Source organism: Melanotaenia boesemani, chromosome 2, assembly GCF_017639745.1.
Source record: "Melanotaenia boesemani isolate fMelBoe1 chromosome 2, fMelBoe1.pri, whole genome shotgun sequence".
Lineage (NCBI taxonomy): Eukaryota > Metazoa > Chordata > Actinopteri > Atheriniformes > Melanotaeniidae > Melanotaenia > Melanotaenia boesemani.
In genome coordinates, this window is record NC_055683.1 from 22,776,605 (window position 1) to 22,790,839 (window position 14,235).

Consider the following 14,235-nt stretch of genomic DNA (forward strand, 5'->3'; position numbering starts at 1 on the left):
CAGTAGTGGAATTAAACTTGAGCAAGCCCAAGAAAACTTGAGATTTGCTCCAATATAGCTGGAAAACCTAATCAATAAATCTACTGAAGTGCAAAAAAAAATTTTTTGGCAGAAAACTCTCAGGAGAGGTGGAATACTACTGTGTGCTGCAAGACAAAGTGTGAATGTCACACAAGAGTCATCAGAAAGAAAAAAAAATGCTGTATCTTTTTGGTGGTTTTTAGGGGGTAGTAACTAACTGGGTTTAGAGTTAAACTTTATAGAACAAAGTCCCTTTCAAATATCAGATCATGCACCTTGACACAGAATATTTTAATAGTAGAGGATGAATTCATTTCAATACAATTGTGCACTGAATGCAAACACTGGTGATTATTGAAATATGGTTTCTTCAGTTGGAGAATAATCAAAACACTTTTATATCCACTATGTTTTATGTCAACAAGTTTAAGCTAAAGATCTTATATGGCCCTCAGTCCTTCAATCTAAAAATGCTCACTGTGCATGCAGACAGGCCAAGAACTTAGAGTAAAAGGAAGTTTTTCGCAGGAAGATTTGATAAAAAAAAAAACAAAAAAAAACTAAATCAATGAATAAATAAAAAGATAGAATTGCTGGCTGCATTTAGAGTTACAACCTATGATACTTGGTACTTTTCCATTTTTCACAACTGAAACACTGACATAATGAAACAATTTAAATATATTAAAACTTAAAAACATTAAAGACATCTTACATATTTAAGATGTACATTTTGCAGGTCAGGTACTTTTTAAAGAAAAAAAAAAAAGAAAACCTGTTATTCATCATCATACAAATTATGACTTGGGGTACCCAAACATTTGCATTCTGGTCTAGAGTTATAATTTAATTTGACAGTCACCCTTTATTATCACTGTATTATGATAAACATAGTAATCACTCCATCATTCAGGAAACTAAACAGACCTTGTCACTCAGTCAGTTATTGTTATGTAAAGTAATCAGATTACCAGAAAAACTGTAAAAAAAAGTTACATGCATCTCTGACTTGATCAAATTGAAGTTTCAGGAGTCCTGGAGTGAATCTGTACTAAACTTTTTCACATTTAGTATTGCCATCTGTAATATACTTACCAATCCATTCATCCACCCAAGCAAAGGCCTGCCTGTGTCCTAGAAGCAGGACATCTCGAATCACCTGAAGACAATTAGAAAAGTAGGGACGAAAGGAATGAAGTCACACAAGAAGGGGGTTGAAGGAGGAAATTCAAGGTGAGAAGATGCGAATGATACTGCCTAAACTCTGCCAGTGAACGAGAAAGAGTTTAAAAACAGTTTGACTTTCTTAATGTTTCCATTCACTCCTGTGATTAATATGAGTCAGTCCAAGTGTAACTTTATGAGTAGTGACTGTGTGTGTGTTTGTGTGTGTGTTCCCTCCTAAAGTGAGCTTTAGGAGGGAACAGGAGACAGTTTGACCCAGGGACAGATGCTGCAGGGAACTGGGTGAAATGGGTACTGGGGAAATAGTAGATATGAAGTTTAAATGCTGCAGCCTGAGCTCACTGTGAGATGTAAATAGGACAGATACTGTAGAAGGTGATAATGGAAGAGATGATGTGGTTCATGGCTTTGCATCACATGTTGTCAGTACAGGAAATTGGATGCCTCTGGCACTGACAGCAATCTATGCAGGTCAAAAAGTTGGACAAAGCCAAGAGTGAATTTCAGCATTGGTGCAGAGAGAGAGAGAGAGAGAGAGGGCGAGAGAGAGAAAATCAGAAGACAACTTTTCTTTTCTGACCTTGTGTACAAACTGTTCCACACGTGTTTGCAGACCCCAGACTTCAAACTTGACAGTGACTAGTTTGTAAGAGCACATGATGGGGTCATGGTTGTTAATCCATCCTTCCTGAAGGTTCCCTCGGTTAGTCTTCTTCGACTTAAAATACCGAAGGTCCTGCAAGGACATAAGACATCAAGTTCAGAAAGATCATGCTTCTCTCTTTAAAAAAGAAGAAGAAGAAAAAGACTTATTTCTCATAAGATTTGCAACCCAGACCTAATTAGTGGGCTCTGTTGTTTCCTGGCATTTATCTTTCTCTCACACTCCCATTGATCTATCCTTCCCTGCCTACAGGACAGAAACACCTGCATTCATTATGAGACTCATGCAAAAAACAGCCAAGCTGCACAGATGGAGTCCCTCACCTCAAACTTTACATGCATTAATCACTGGTCCCTAAGGACTAATTATGCTGCGGTGCTCATTTTTCTTAGGGTCATGTATCTGGCTGTGACAGAATGTTTTCTTGGGGTGATACAACTCTCTGCATCCCTGCGGGAATGCAGTTGTGGTGGAGGTGGAAGAGGCCTGTTGAATTAGTCTCTGCATAAAACGTGCCACCTTTACAGCAGTGTATATTACACCAAAACCTGTATATACTGCTCAACATTCATTCTTTTTTCACGGATGCACGCGTTACCTATGCCATGCACACTGATGCGTCCCTGATAATATTACTGATGCAGGATTTTGAATAGTGTTTTGATGACCTGTCCTTGTCCTCATAGGCCTGGTAGATGTGGCATCCAACTCTTTCAAAAAGAATTTCACATTTTGATCCTTCAGACTCAAGAACAGTTTTTCCACTTTGTCTCAGTTTATCTTAAATTAAACTGGGCCTGTAGAAGGTTTCTGGATCTTGATTAGAAAAGTCTTCCTCTTGGTGTAGTAGAGTTTTAATTTTCCACTGAAGACAATCGGCCGAGTGTTGGTTTTTTGCTGTGAATACTCAGGCTCTCTAAAATGCTCTATTCTACTGTAATGAAGTTACATACATGTTTCCAATTAACCAAATAAGGGATGACATATTCTACCAGTTTTCTTTTTCTTTGTAATTTCTCTTTTAATGATGAAAAGAGGGTTGGTGAGCTCAGCATAAAACCTTTCCATAATGACCCAAAAAACTCTGATATAACAACTGAATTAGCAATACTTTTGACATCCTGTTGTCATAAAACTTATTTGTGTTTCAGCCAACCTAATTAAATACATTGATATTAACATTTGCCATCTGATATCTATCTTTAGCTCTGGACAGCATCTCTGTGCTATTCTTAGCTCTGAGTGTGTAAAAGCGGTGGCCCATAAAGCTCAGTGGGAGGTGTGTACGTCTGTGTGTGAGGGTGTCGATAATAAAACACCACTGCAGTGCTGTCATGACTCCTCCTGATTATAAATAGCTCTCCTCCTTATGACCATCACACCCTGATAGATGGGCCAACACACATGCATACAAATGTCAAATCCCCTCACTTAATGTCCATTGCCTCCCTCCGTACATCGACACACACATCCCTTCCTTCCATCACTCGGAGGGGACAGATGGCCAGCTGGTGGTCAGAAACCGGATGCTGTTGCTCATTATGGATAACACACCACTGCTCACATGCTATCCATGGTCTGCCTTTCTAATTTGTCAACATACTTTCATTCACAGTTTCTTTCTATGTCTGCATGTGCTCCTTCTTTCATTCACTGATCTCACTTCACTCACCTCTGACTCCTTGTAGTGGCGTTCAGGGATCTCATCGTAGGCAATGTCCACAACACACACCTCTGTTTCTTCCTCTCTGGGCTCAGTGCCAAAGATCTAAGGAGCCGGGAACAATTAGGTGTGAGAGGACAGTCAGTCAATACGGCTTGTTAAATGTTAACAGATGCTGTGGGATGATGTGCTGTGACTGTCCCGTGTCACTGAAACATAACTATAAAGCACGTTCATATCTGAGGTTCATAGAGCATTCAGATAATTTCCTACTGGACATAAAAGTACAGAAGTGTCTGTCTTTCTGAATTTTTCTCCCAGACAATACTCTAAACAAGCTATCATTTGCACCTTGTGTTAAGTTTCCTGCCTGACTCACACAAGAGGAAATCAGTTTGAAAACTATTTTACTCCTGTGACAGTGACTCTTCAGTAAACCTTCTACACACTTGAAGCTCTTATACAGCTGAAGCAAAAGGGAGAAAAAGCAGGTAGATGAATGGAGATGTTAGTAAAAAGAGAAGAGAACCAGAAGAGAAAGAACAGTGGTGATTGGATAAATGGTGGAGGCAGTGAGGTGGTGACATGAGAGAATAGGAAGCAAACCCTTTATTGAATGTTTTTACACCCCCATTTGTTACAATCACTTACAAAAGTGAAGTTAAGACCATCTGTGAGAGCGTCATAATGCAGCTGTAGTTCCTCTGGCCTACCACCAAGTGGCGCTGTAGCCTTTTGTTTTCAGCTAATTATGGATGTAAGCAATATTGCACAATTTTTGTGTCCATTCTGCCAATTCAAAGTGTTGAGTGGCTCTGAGGACAAGGTGGCGAGCAAGCAAGTAGCTTTTTACTGCAATGAAAGGACTGCTTTCACATGTGATAGTCAATATTTAATTTTTCATGTAAAGTTTTTCCTTTCAAATTTTTGTGTAATATTAAATGTGTTAATGTAATAGCCAGTTGTTAATATTAACGGAAAGGAAATGTTTGTTATAGCTGTTGATAATATAGTTACAACACTGAGGCTGCGGCAACAGTTTCACTTCTTTTTTTTTTATTATAATAATTTAACTAAGCTCTGAAAAATATCCCAAACTTTCCTGAAAAACTCTACTGGAATTAAAAAAAACTTTAAAAGAAACATCACATGGATTTGGATAGATTTGTGAATCATAGCATCTTTTGCATAAATATGACCTCATGAATTTTTCACACAGGGCATAACAGTAGACAAAAAGTGCCCATCTATCTTTTCAATACCCGCTTAATCCAATTTAGGGTCATGGGAATGCTGGCGCCTATCCCAGTTGCCTTCAGGGACAGGTCACCAGTCTTTCACGGGGTCACAAACACAAATGAGACAAACAACCACTCATGCTCGGTCCTAGGGTGAATTTAAAATTTCCAATTAACCTCACATGGATGGTTTTAGATGGTGGAAGGGGGCATTGACAGATATGGAGAGCATGCAAACTCCAAAGAGAAAGGCCACAGCTGAAGTTTAAACCAGGAACCTTGTTGCTCTGAGGCGACAGTGCTAACCAACACCAGTTTGGAGAAGTTTTAGTCCTTTCCTCTTCAGACAACAGCTCAGGAATATTAGCAAGATTTCTCACCTGAACTACTCGACTTGTACAACATCTCTCTTGGATTAAAGCATTTAATTTTATTCTTCTTCAACTATTTGCTATAATGGCATGCTTTGGGTCACTGTGGTACTTTATGACCCACTCTCTGTTAAGATTCAGTTTGCAGACAGATATCCCAACATTATTCTTTATTTTTAGTGGTGTGATTTAGAATAAATTCATCCACGCTCAAACCATGATACTATGTTTAACATATGGGATAAGCGTCTTAAGCTGCAATGCAATGTTTTGAGAGATGGTGGACTCATGAACATTAATATCAACTACCATGTGAGAGGAGTTCTGTTCTGAGTTATGTTGCACTCTTCACCACCCTGTGGATATTTGTCTTCTGAGAGCCTTAGAAATCTTACGTGTTTGTACTCAGATGTACTCAGATCCTTAAAAACCATCTTTGTACTCAGATACACTTCTACAAACAAGTGGATGGATCCTTGTTCTTCAACCTATTGATTAAATACACCTTTAAGAAACTATAATTCTTAAGCTCTGTGGAATTGAAAAACAGTATTTTTGCTGCAAGGTTAAACCTATTTTGCTTGTATGAGATGCCAGTGAGGTCAAATTTATTTGAAAAAGAATAATACAGACAAATTCAATAATGCTGTGTGTAAAAAGTCTGCAGGAATGTGAACATTGCAGAATGAATCTCTTTATAGTCTTCAGTCACAATGATGCAATAACCCTGTCACAAAGAGAATTTATTAGTTTTAATATGGAGGCTCTGAAGCATGGAGATTGATAAAGCATATGAAAAAAATGAAGTGATAGAACAGATAAATAGAGGAATTGCATGTGCACAAGAAATGAGAAAAATGCTTAACCTGAAAAACCAAGCTGAGACCCCCCCCTTAAGTAACACCTTGTGTCTTTGTGCTTACTCACATTATCATTGCTGCCTTTGTTGTCCTCATATTTAGACTCTATGTGGATGGAAAACTTGGGCAGAAAGGAGCACTGGAGGGGGAAAAAGACTGAACAGTGAGAAATCAATGTGCACTATTACGATTTTGCCATGATTGCCTGTCTTAATGTTGTTTGAACAACATCAGACTGACACGTGAGACTAATTGCACATCTCTATTACTGAATTATATCATGCAAAGCAAATAAGCAGCACCGGTTAGTTTCCTGCTTTATAGATTTATATCATCACACATGCATAATTTCTTCATGCTCAGACTTAAAGATAGAATTTATAGCCTTAGGACACGTTGAATTCTGTACATCAGCGCTTAAACACAATAAAATGGTAAGACACTTCCAATCATACAACAAAAGAGTGAAGTACTGATTACATAAGCTGTTAAAGTAAATGCGAGGTGTGTAAGATCCCTTATGCAGCACAGGAAAGAGTGAGATTTTGATCAAGTTGTTGTGTGACTTTGAGTGTGTATTGTGCGTTCCCAATCTATCAAGTAGGTTGTGTTCCAAACAATTACTCATTAGACCACTAATACTGCCAAGTGAAAATTATAACAAGACTACCTATTTTTAATTGTAGAGCCATTGTCATTGCCACAACCTATCATTATCTTCATCTTATGCATCAACATCAGCCACCTCAGGCAAACTATAACAGAACATTCCCAAGATAAATAAGTCCCAGGAGGCTGCATGACTACATACGCACCATCAACACACTCTATAAATACTCATTTAACTTTTTAAGTGGACCTCAGGCTTTCAATGGGCTCTCGAAAAATATTTGAAAAGTGAAATAGTTTCTCAAAGTAGCTGTACTAACTTTAGGAAAAGATCAGCCGTCTGCTTTTTTTCTGCTACATTGATGTTTCTGTGTTGCTTACGACATACAGTGGGCAGTGTGTGTGTGTGTGTGTGTGTGTGTGTGTGTGTGTGTGTGTGTGCAGGCAGCTTATAGGTCACTACTCCCAGAGTAAATCAATGTTTTTTTTTTTGGCAGCAGTCAAATATCCAGTCATACAGCTGAGAGCTGCGGGGTTGTGAACATCTTTGATGAGGAAATTTCCCTGATTAGTTTATATTGACAAGTGGACTGGTGCAGCATGGTGAGCAACACTGAAGCAGGTGTTGCATCTCATCTGAGCCAGCAGGTGAAGCCCATACACATCCCTGCTTAGATCTGTAATCATGTGTGATGCGGTTGTTGGTGAAACAATCTGATTTCAGATGCAAGTGCACAATATGAGCTTCATTTACCGGGTGAGTGGGTCTTATCCCACATGGATGGGGAGAGGAGTTCAAATATCCTGAGCACCTTCCTGTGGGGGCTGGCACGACATTTTTACAGCTCACTGAGAGATGCACATATTCACACTACTCTGAGGAAGCCACACAATCTCTAAGAACTTACAGGATGAAGGAGCAAAGACTGACTGATGAATAATTCAGCCTTAAAGGTGGTCTTTTAAGGTGACATCAATATTCTTTTTGACCTGGGTTTCCAATATTTTTCTGTTTTGCTTTAAATTCTTGCTCTACTCATTATCTCCAGTGATGCACAGCAGGAAACCACAATGAAGATAAATACATTAAGTAATTCTACAATAGAGAAGATTTAATCACTGCTTCACATACTTTTTATGTTAAATTAATTCATCTTAGCGAGCAGTGGTTGTAAATGTCACAGCATGGAGATTCTAAAATGCTGTTTCTGCTTTGATTAGACTTTATGTGCTGTGAGCACGGGTTGATGAAAGAAGGTCAGAATAATAAACACAAAGTCACATACATGTGCACAACTCTCTAACTGATGCTCTGACAGCCTAAAGATTTTATAGTTTTGCAATGTGGCACTAATGTCAAAAACAGAAATACAGCAGTTTGTGATATATTGCAATATCTGTGTAATGAAAGAAATAAACATAAATTTAAAAAAGAACTAATGTTTCAGAAAGAAGTCACTTATTTTTTTCAATGCACTATTGCATGTGTCCGTATCCCAGCTGGGTCTTTCAATAATTACGCAATAGATATGGGCATAAAGTGGCTCTCAGCTTTAACTTGAGGGTGTTGCCATTCAAATGGGATGAAGGGTTTAGGCATTAAAATGTGAAACCCTGTGTTGATTTCAGGGGCTAAAATATTCATAATTTCTTCATCAATTAAACAGGTTTATAGTAGACTATTTTAAAAGCTGCTACCAGGTAGGAAACATCAATTGAAACAGTAGACATGTGGAGGGTTATGAGACACACTGGGGTAAATGCATAACATTGTCATTCCCACAAATATTGGATGTGACAAAGTCTGGCTCTGATGATTTACTGCACAAATAATGGCAAATAAAGAAGTATGCAATACACAATCCTAAAATGCATAAATTTCTGCAATGCCAACTTTGACCTCAACAATGCAAGCCATGCATGCCAGCTGTTGGATCAAAGGTTTTTTTTTTATTAATGTGTATGTATGCATGCAGACACTAAAAACTACTCACCGTGTACTCTGATCAGATTGTCAGCAGAGACCGTCAGTATCAAGAGGAGGAATGGGAAGTGAGGGGGAAGGGGAAAGACAAGAGTAAGGGAAAAAAAAAATGAAACAGTATGAAAACACAGGGAAGAAAAAATTGGAAAGGACCATTAAACCTCAGCAAAAAGCACTATAGCCTCAGTAAAAGCACACGACAAGGATTTTTGCAGTGACATTTCCATTTTCTATAAGTCTTTGTGACACTGAAACTTTATGTGCATGTTTCCAATGATTTAGACACTTTGGACAGACAAACAGACAGAAGAGTGGCTTATTCCTGCTCAGCTAATTCTCTGTTTTTTGTTCTTGAAAGGTAAACAGAATGGCGAGGCTTTGTGATATTTGCAGGCTGCTGTATTGTGGGGACTTTTTAAACTTTTTCAGAAAACTGCTAAAGTTTCAAATCATACTCTTCAAAAATATCATATTAAACTAATTTATTTATGACATTTTCACAAATATTGACTAAATCTTGTAGTAGTAGTAGCATGTAGTCTGAGGTGGATTCTCAAAAAGTGAAGAGTAACATTGTAAAATGCAGTGTGACATATAATAAGGCTTTAAATGTGGCTAATAACAGATATTGTCACATTTTATACAACACATGCAAAGGTCTCTCGTTGATAAGTTACAAACATGCTATAATCCCTTTAAATCCTTCAATTTTTGCCTAAAATGTGTTTTCATGGATTAGACTGGTGATGGACCAACTATTTTACTGAGCTTCTTTAACTGAACCATCGCTGATGTAACAGGACTGTTTTTGTTCCAGGACTATAGTATGACTTCAAAGATTAACTCCATTTGTGACTAGTCTGAAATGAGAGTTGAATGCTTAATCTACAGCAATGATTGTAGCCTGGAATGGTACCCATCATTTAAATCTCAGGAATCTTAGCTTTCCAATAGCATTTAACATACAGGTACTTCAAAGGGAAACTGATTAAACATAATTATTTGTCATGTCACGCCCACAGGATGTCTGGTACCAACAGTTTAAAGCACTTGGGAGCTAAGGAGACCTCGGGTCCCCTAAATTGCAGATGAGATCTCCTGAAACCACCCAGTCATCTGAAAAATAGTCCACTTTCAGGTTATGCTCTATTTTGTTTTCCATAAGGTTTCCAATTAAAGGAGTAGCATTAAGCTGTCAGTTGTATGTTTATTATTTTACTACATCAAACCTAAAAATATTTCTTTACTATTTGAGATGATTTTGCTTTGAGGCTATTTGTGACCATGCATGCATAGTGACACTTTACTGTAATTACTGGACTGACACAGCCACTCTTAATGCTCATGTGTGGCAACCAGTTTGTGGAAAAGTGTAATAATAACTGTTTTGCAGCCCAGGCCACTGTGACTTGAGGTAGAATAATAAACAGGATTGACCTCAATCCTGTTCAACTTTGGTGTATTTTAGGATTTTGATGATGATACAAACATGTTTCTAAAATAAGACACAGGTGATCCATTCTGTTTAAGTGACTAACTCATGACTGGAGCTGTTGTTTCAGCACCATGGAGAGCAGATTAGTTTGTTTGTTGAACCACCATGAGTGGTGACCATTTAATTTGCTTGCCTTTAGTGGTTGTAATAGAATTTTCCATTCCTTTTTCGATTTTTGATTTCTGTTGAAATCTACAGGTAAAAAGTCAGAAATGCATGTACATTGCTTGGTGCACACTGTGGTACATGCCCCAAATCCTGAAATAAGGCTGCCTCCAAAGCCCTGATTGCAAGTAAACAAAGCCAGAACTTTTTCATTATTATTCTCCAGGTTGGTTCACTCCATACTCATTTAAGAATGGCCTGTATTGAAAAAGTTTGAGCCCTTTTTCAATAACTCTAATCACAAATAACAATCTGAACCCACAGAGAGAGCATTTGAGACTTCACTATCTATCCCTACTCCATTTTCGTTGCACGGACAGTTGGTTCCACATTGTTTTGCCCTCTTAGTGATCCCATATACCTGCTGTTAGCAGGTGAACAGGGTCATGTTTGTTGGGATCTGCAGTAAATTTGTTGTTATTACAGAAGTAACAATCTTCACAATGAGAAACACTTTCCTTTATTTGGAAGCAGTTATTTTCTTCACCAAAGCACTGGAGATAAAAACTGGTTGAAAAAATATATACATGTAAACCTATACTCTTGCATGATTGCTCACTTATAAAGAAGACAAGGATATACAATGAAAAAATTACCTGTGATAGTGTACGGGTAATAGTTCCACGCCTTTTCTGTGACATAGAAAATTTTGGGGACCACAGCTCTGGCCCAACTGGGCAGCTTGCTGAAACACATACAAAGAGAGGCAGATAGGTTAATAAAACTGAAAAGGAAGAAGGAAAAAAGGGAGGACTGATGAGGCAAATAAACGGTGTGCTGCAGAGTTATATTGGTCTTCTCTTGAAGCTTCACAACCTTTTTCCCTTTGCCCTGACAGGCAGAACTTTCAGTGAAAAACATCCAGCTGTATGGAGCCATAATGGAGGCTGGACAATGCAGTCATGATGGCCCCCGGGAAAGCTGATTACACTGATTATGCTCTGCAAGCTGCAAGGGAGTTTCACTAGAGCTTGCTCTGTGACAAATACAGGGGGGGAGGGAAGGCAAATCAAAAAGAAAATTAGCAAAACTAGCCGTGGATCAGCACAAATGGATTCTAAATGGTCAGCTGCAGGACAATTAGGGGGTCATGGATTTGAGAAATACATTAAATCACAGGTAGATAGAGGAGGTTAACTTTCTAAAAACATCTCCTGATTGGCATTTGATATTAGCAGAAAAGACGGTACTGACAGCCAATTATTCAGTCTCATCGGAAACAGTTCAGCCCAAATCACATTTAGTCTGAATTTCTTTTGTCTGGATATCAGCCTATCATGTACAGCAAATAATCCTGCACAGGAAATGGATACATCCATCAGTTGAGCTGTGCCAGGTTTTATTTGCAGGTTATTCTCTTTAAGTATCAGATCATCCTCTTTTCTTATTCTGTGTCTAGAAATGACAGGTTGCCCATGTCTTTAAAGACTACAGGGACATGGGACAGACGGTTCCTAGTCCCTCTCCAATGGCCTGTCAAACAGCCAGGGGAGTATCCAAACTCAGCAGAATGGTCACATGTCCTCACACTGTCTTATTTAAAAGCCACACACACACATCCACAGACTGCGGCTATAACACGGTAACAGGTGGTTTGTGGGTGGAGAGAGGCAGGCTTGGCGTCCGATAGCGACTGCTCAAATTATCCATCACGTACACTGACCTCATCTCACTCTGCCCCCGCACACAGCGACAAGCCCAACCAAGCACACTATGTCTTCTTTTTCTCTGAGTTTGTAAGTGACAGTTCATTTCCCAAATGCACACTGGCTTGCCTTCTCACCACAAAACGTCACCTCTTGGTTTTGCAGCTCTCTTTTAGTCTTTTGGGAATAAGAGAAACCAGCGGTCTGTTACAGAACTTAATTGTTACCACTATGCACTCTGACTTTCATTTAGCCAACATTAGATATAGGGGAGGATATTCTGTAAAAATATTGTGAAACTACAGTCAGGAAAGAAAATGACTGTATATGAAATCAAAATGCTTTTCTTCAGCTTAAACTTTTAAGATATAAATGATTTATCAAAGTGTAAGTGTGCTGCATTTTAACTGCAGAGAAATAAAATAATGCCCCTGGTAGATAGCTGTTACACTACACATTACTTTGTGTATATACCATACATACATGTATGCATAATATTTTTGGTTATTTTTTAAAACGTTTTGTTAAAGGGTCAAATAAACAGAAAAAGAATTTTCTGTCTGGTATTTATTGGGTTAGGAACCAAAGGGTTAAAAAATAGCACATAATCCAAAGCTTCAAAACTTTTAGGACTCCAAGTCTGCAAAGGCTTGACAGAGGAGGAATATCCAAGCATTAAGGCGATCCGAAAGCACAGCTCAAAAATCACAAACCTATAAAAAGAAAAGAAAAGAAAAGAAAAGAAAAAAGAAAAGAAAACTTTAGCCTGGTGACCTGTCTAAATGGAAGCAACACAAACCCTCCATACTGATAAATATTGAGTCTGTCATCAAAAACTCATCAAAAACGTCAACTTGGTACATTAAAGTCCTGGAAACAACTCAGTGGTTTGACTTTGACACATTAAGGTATGATTTACTGTATCATATTGTTCTGGACTGAGCTGTCATCCATGTGAACATTTTTCACTTTATGTGTCACAAAACATATAAATCATATCAGCTAAAACGTAGCCAGCCAAGACTACTTTCTAACTCTGGAAGGAAATCTATCATTTTAAAGGAAATTACTTTGATGGATTTGTACTCCTGTTGAGCCTAAACAGGGGATGAGATGCCTGCAGCCCATAATTGTTCACAAACTAAATAATTTACTGTTATCTATTGAAGGACCAATCAAAAATGCATGAAAACTTCTTTAAAACCACCCAAAACACTAAAGTATTTCATACAATATACCCAGTATAGAGCACAATAATATTTGTCTGATAAACCCAAGCCTCTCTTATCTGTCAGCATTAAAATTCTCCCCAGGCTCATCTTTCTTTTTGTCTATATTTCAATCTTAATAGCCTGAGTTTTCTCTCAGCTAGATTCCCCTCATCGGTCTGCTTGATAAGAGTCCAACTCTTCATATTTCTTCCAAAGGCTCAAATCTTCTTTTGCAGTGATGCTTCACAGAAAAAAAAAGCTTTTGTGGGTGATAACAGGTCAAATTCTGAGGAAATTCCTACAAAGAGTGAGGAGGCTACACACCGAAGCTAATTCAATTGTAGTCTACTTAACAGAAAATCAAACACCCAATTTCATGCTTATCAATTTTCATAAAGGGTCAAACAGTCAAAGCTGAAAACATGCATAGAGAAGGATGAAAAGGGACATTAAATTATGTGCTTACACTGTCAATGTCTACAAAATGACTGCAGTGATTACTACGGCTTCAAGGTCTCATCTGACATGATTACAATATGAACAGCTTGCTGATAAGAATTTATTGTCTGGTTTTGAACAAACAGATCATTAGACAGTCCAGCATGGATAATAAAACGTTAGCACCAAGGGTTGCTCAAAGATGAGTGTCAACGACTGCTATGCAATGATAGGAAGTCACATAATCTTTTCTTTATCAAATCTCTCCTGGGAGCTTTATTAGAAGCAGTTCAATAACTAGGGCTCTGTGCTAGAATGCTGAGGATTATTAGTGTGAGATGAAATATTAGTGGGATATAAAGTCTTTAGCTGGATGTGTGGGATTTGACATTTCTGAGGGGACACCTTTGTTCCTCCTATGACAAATAAATGAGTATTAAGTACAATAATAATTACAGATTTAATATAATTAACATTATTAAACTGAAGTGTATACATTTTTTAGCCATACTTAAACATGTCAGAATTTAACATCTGGTAAGAACATGTCAAGCTTTTTCAAGGCTTCATGGGTTTTGTTATTTTTAGTTCTGTTTTATGAGTTCATAGATTATCTGCTTTTCTTTATGATCTAAGTCTTATCTGTTTTTTGTTTTTCTTTAATGCTGTGACAGCATTTTGATTA

General features: G+C 38.0%; 1 protein-coding gene across 2 annotated transcripts in view; it reads right to left on the reverse strand.

The window, feature by feature from the left end:
• Positions 1-14,235, reverse strand: part of LOC121653340 (cytoplasmic phosphatidylinositol transfer protein 1-like) — a 59,555-nt gene that overhangs the window by 1,540 nt on the left and 43,780 nt on the right. Inside the window, exons 3-8 of one of the 2 annotated variants that reach the window (XM_042006753.1) lie at positions 10,852-10,940; positions 8,606-8,613; positions 6,070-6,141; positions 3,534-3,638; positions 1,787-1,942; positions 1,117-1,180 (exon numbers count right to left, since the gene is read on the reverse strand). In XM_042006753.1, the coding sequence (XP_041862687.1) occupies positions 1,117-1,180; positions 1,787-1,942; positions 3,534-3,638; positions 6,070-6,141; positions 8,606-8,613; positions 10,852-10,940 (494 nt within the window). The remainder of the gene's footprint in view (positions 1-1,116; positions 1,181-1,786; positions 1,943-3,533; positions 3,639-6,069; positions 6,142-8,605; positions 8,614-10,851; positions 10,941-14,235) is intronic. The other variant, XM_042006762.1, reaches the window with a different exon arrangement.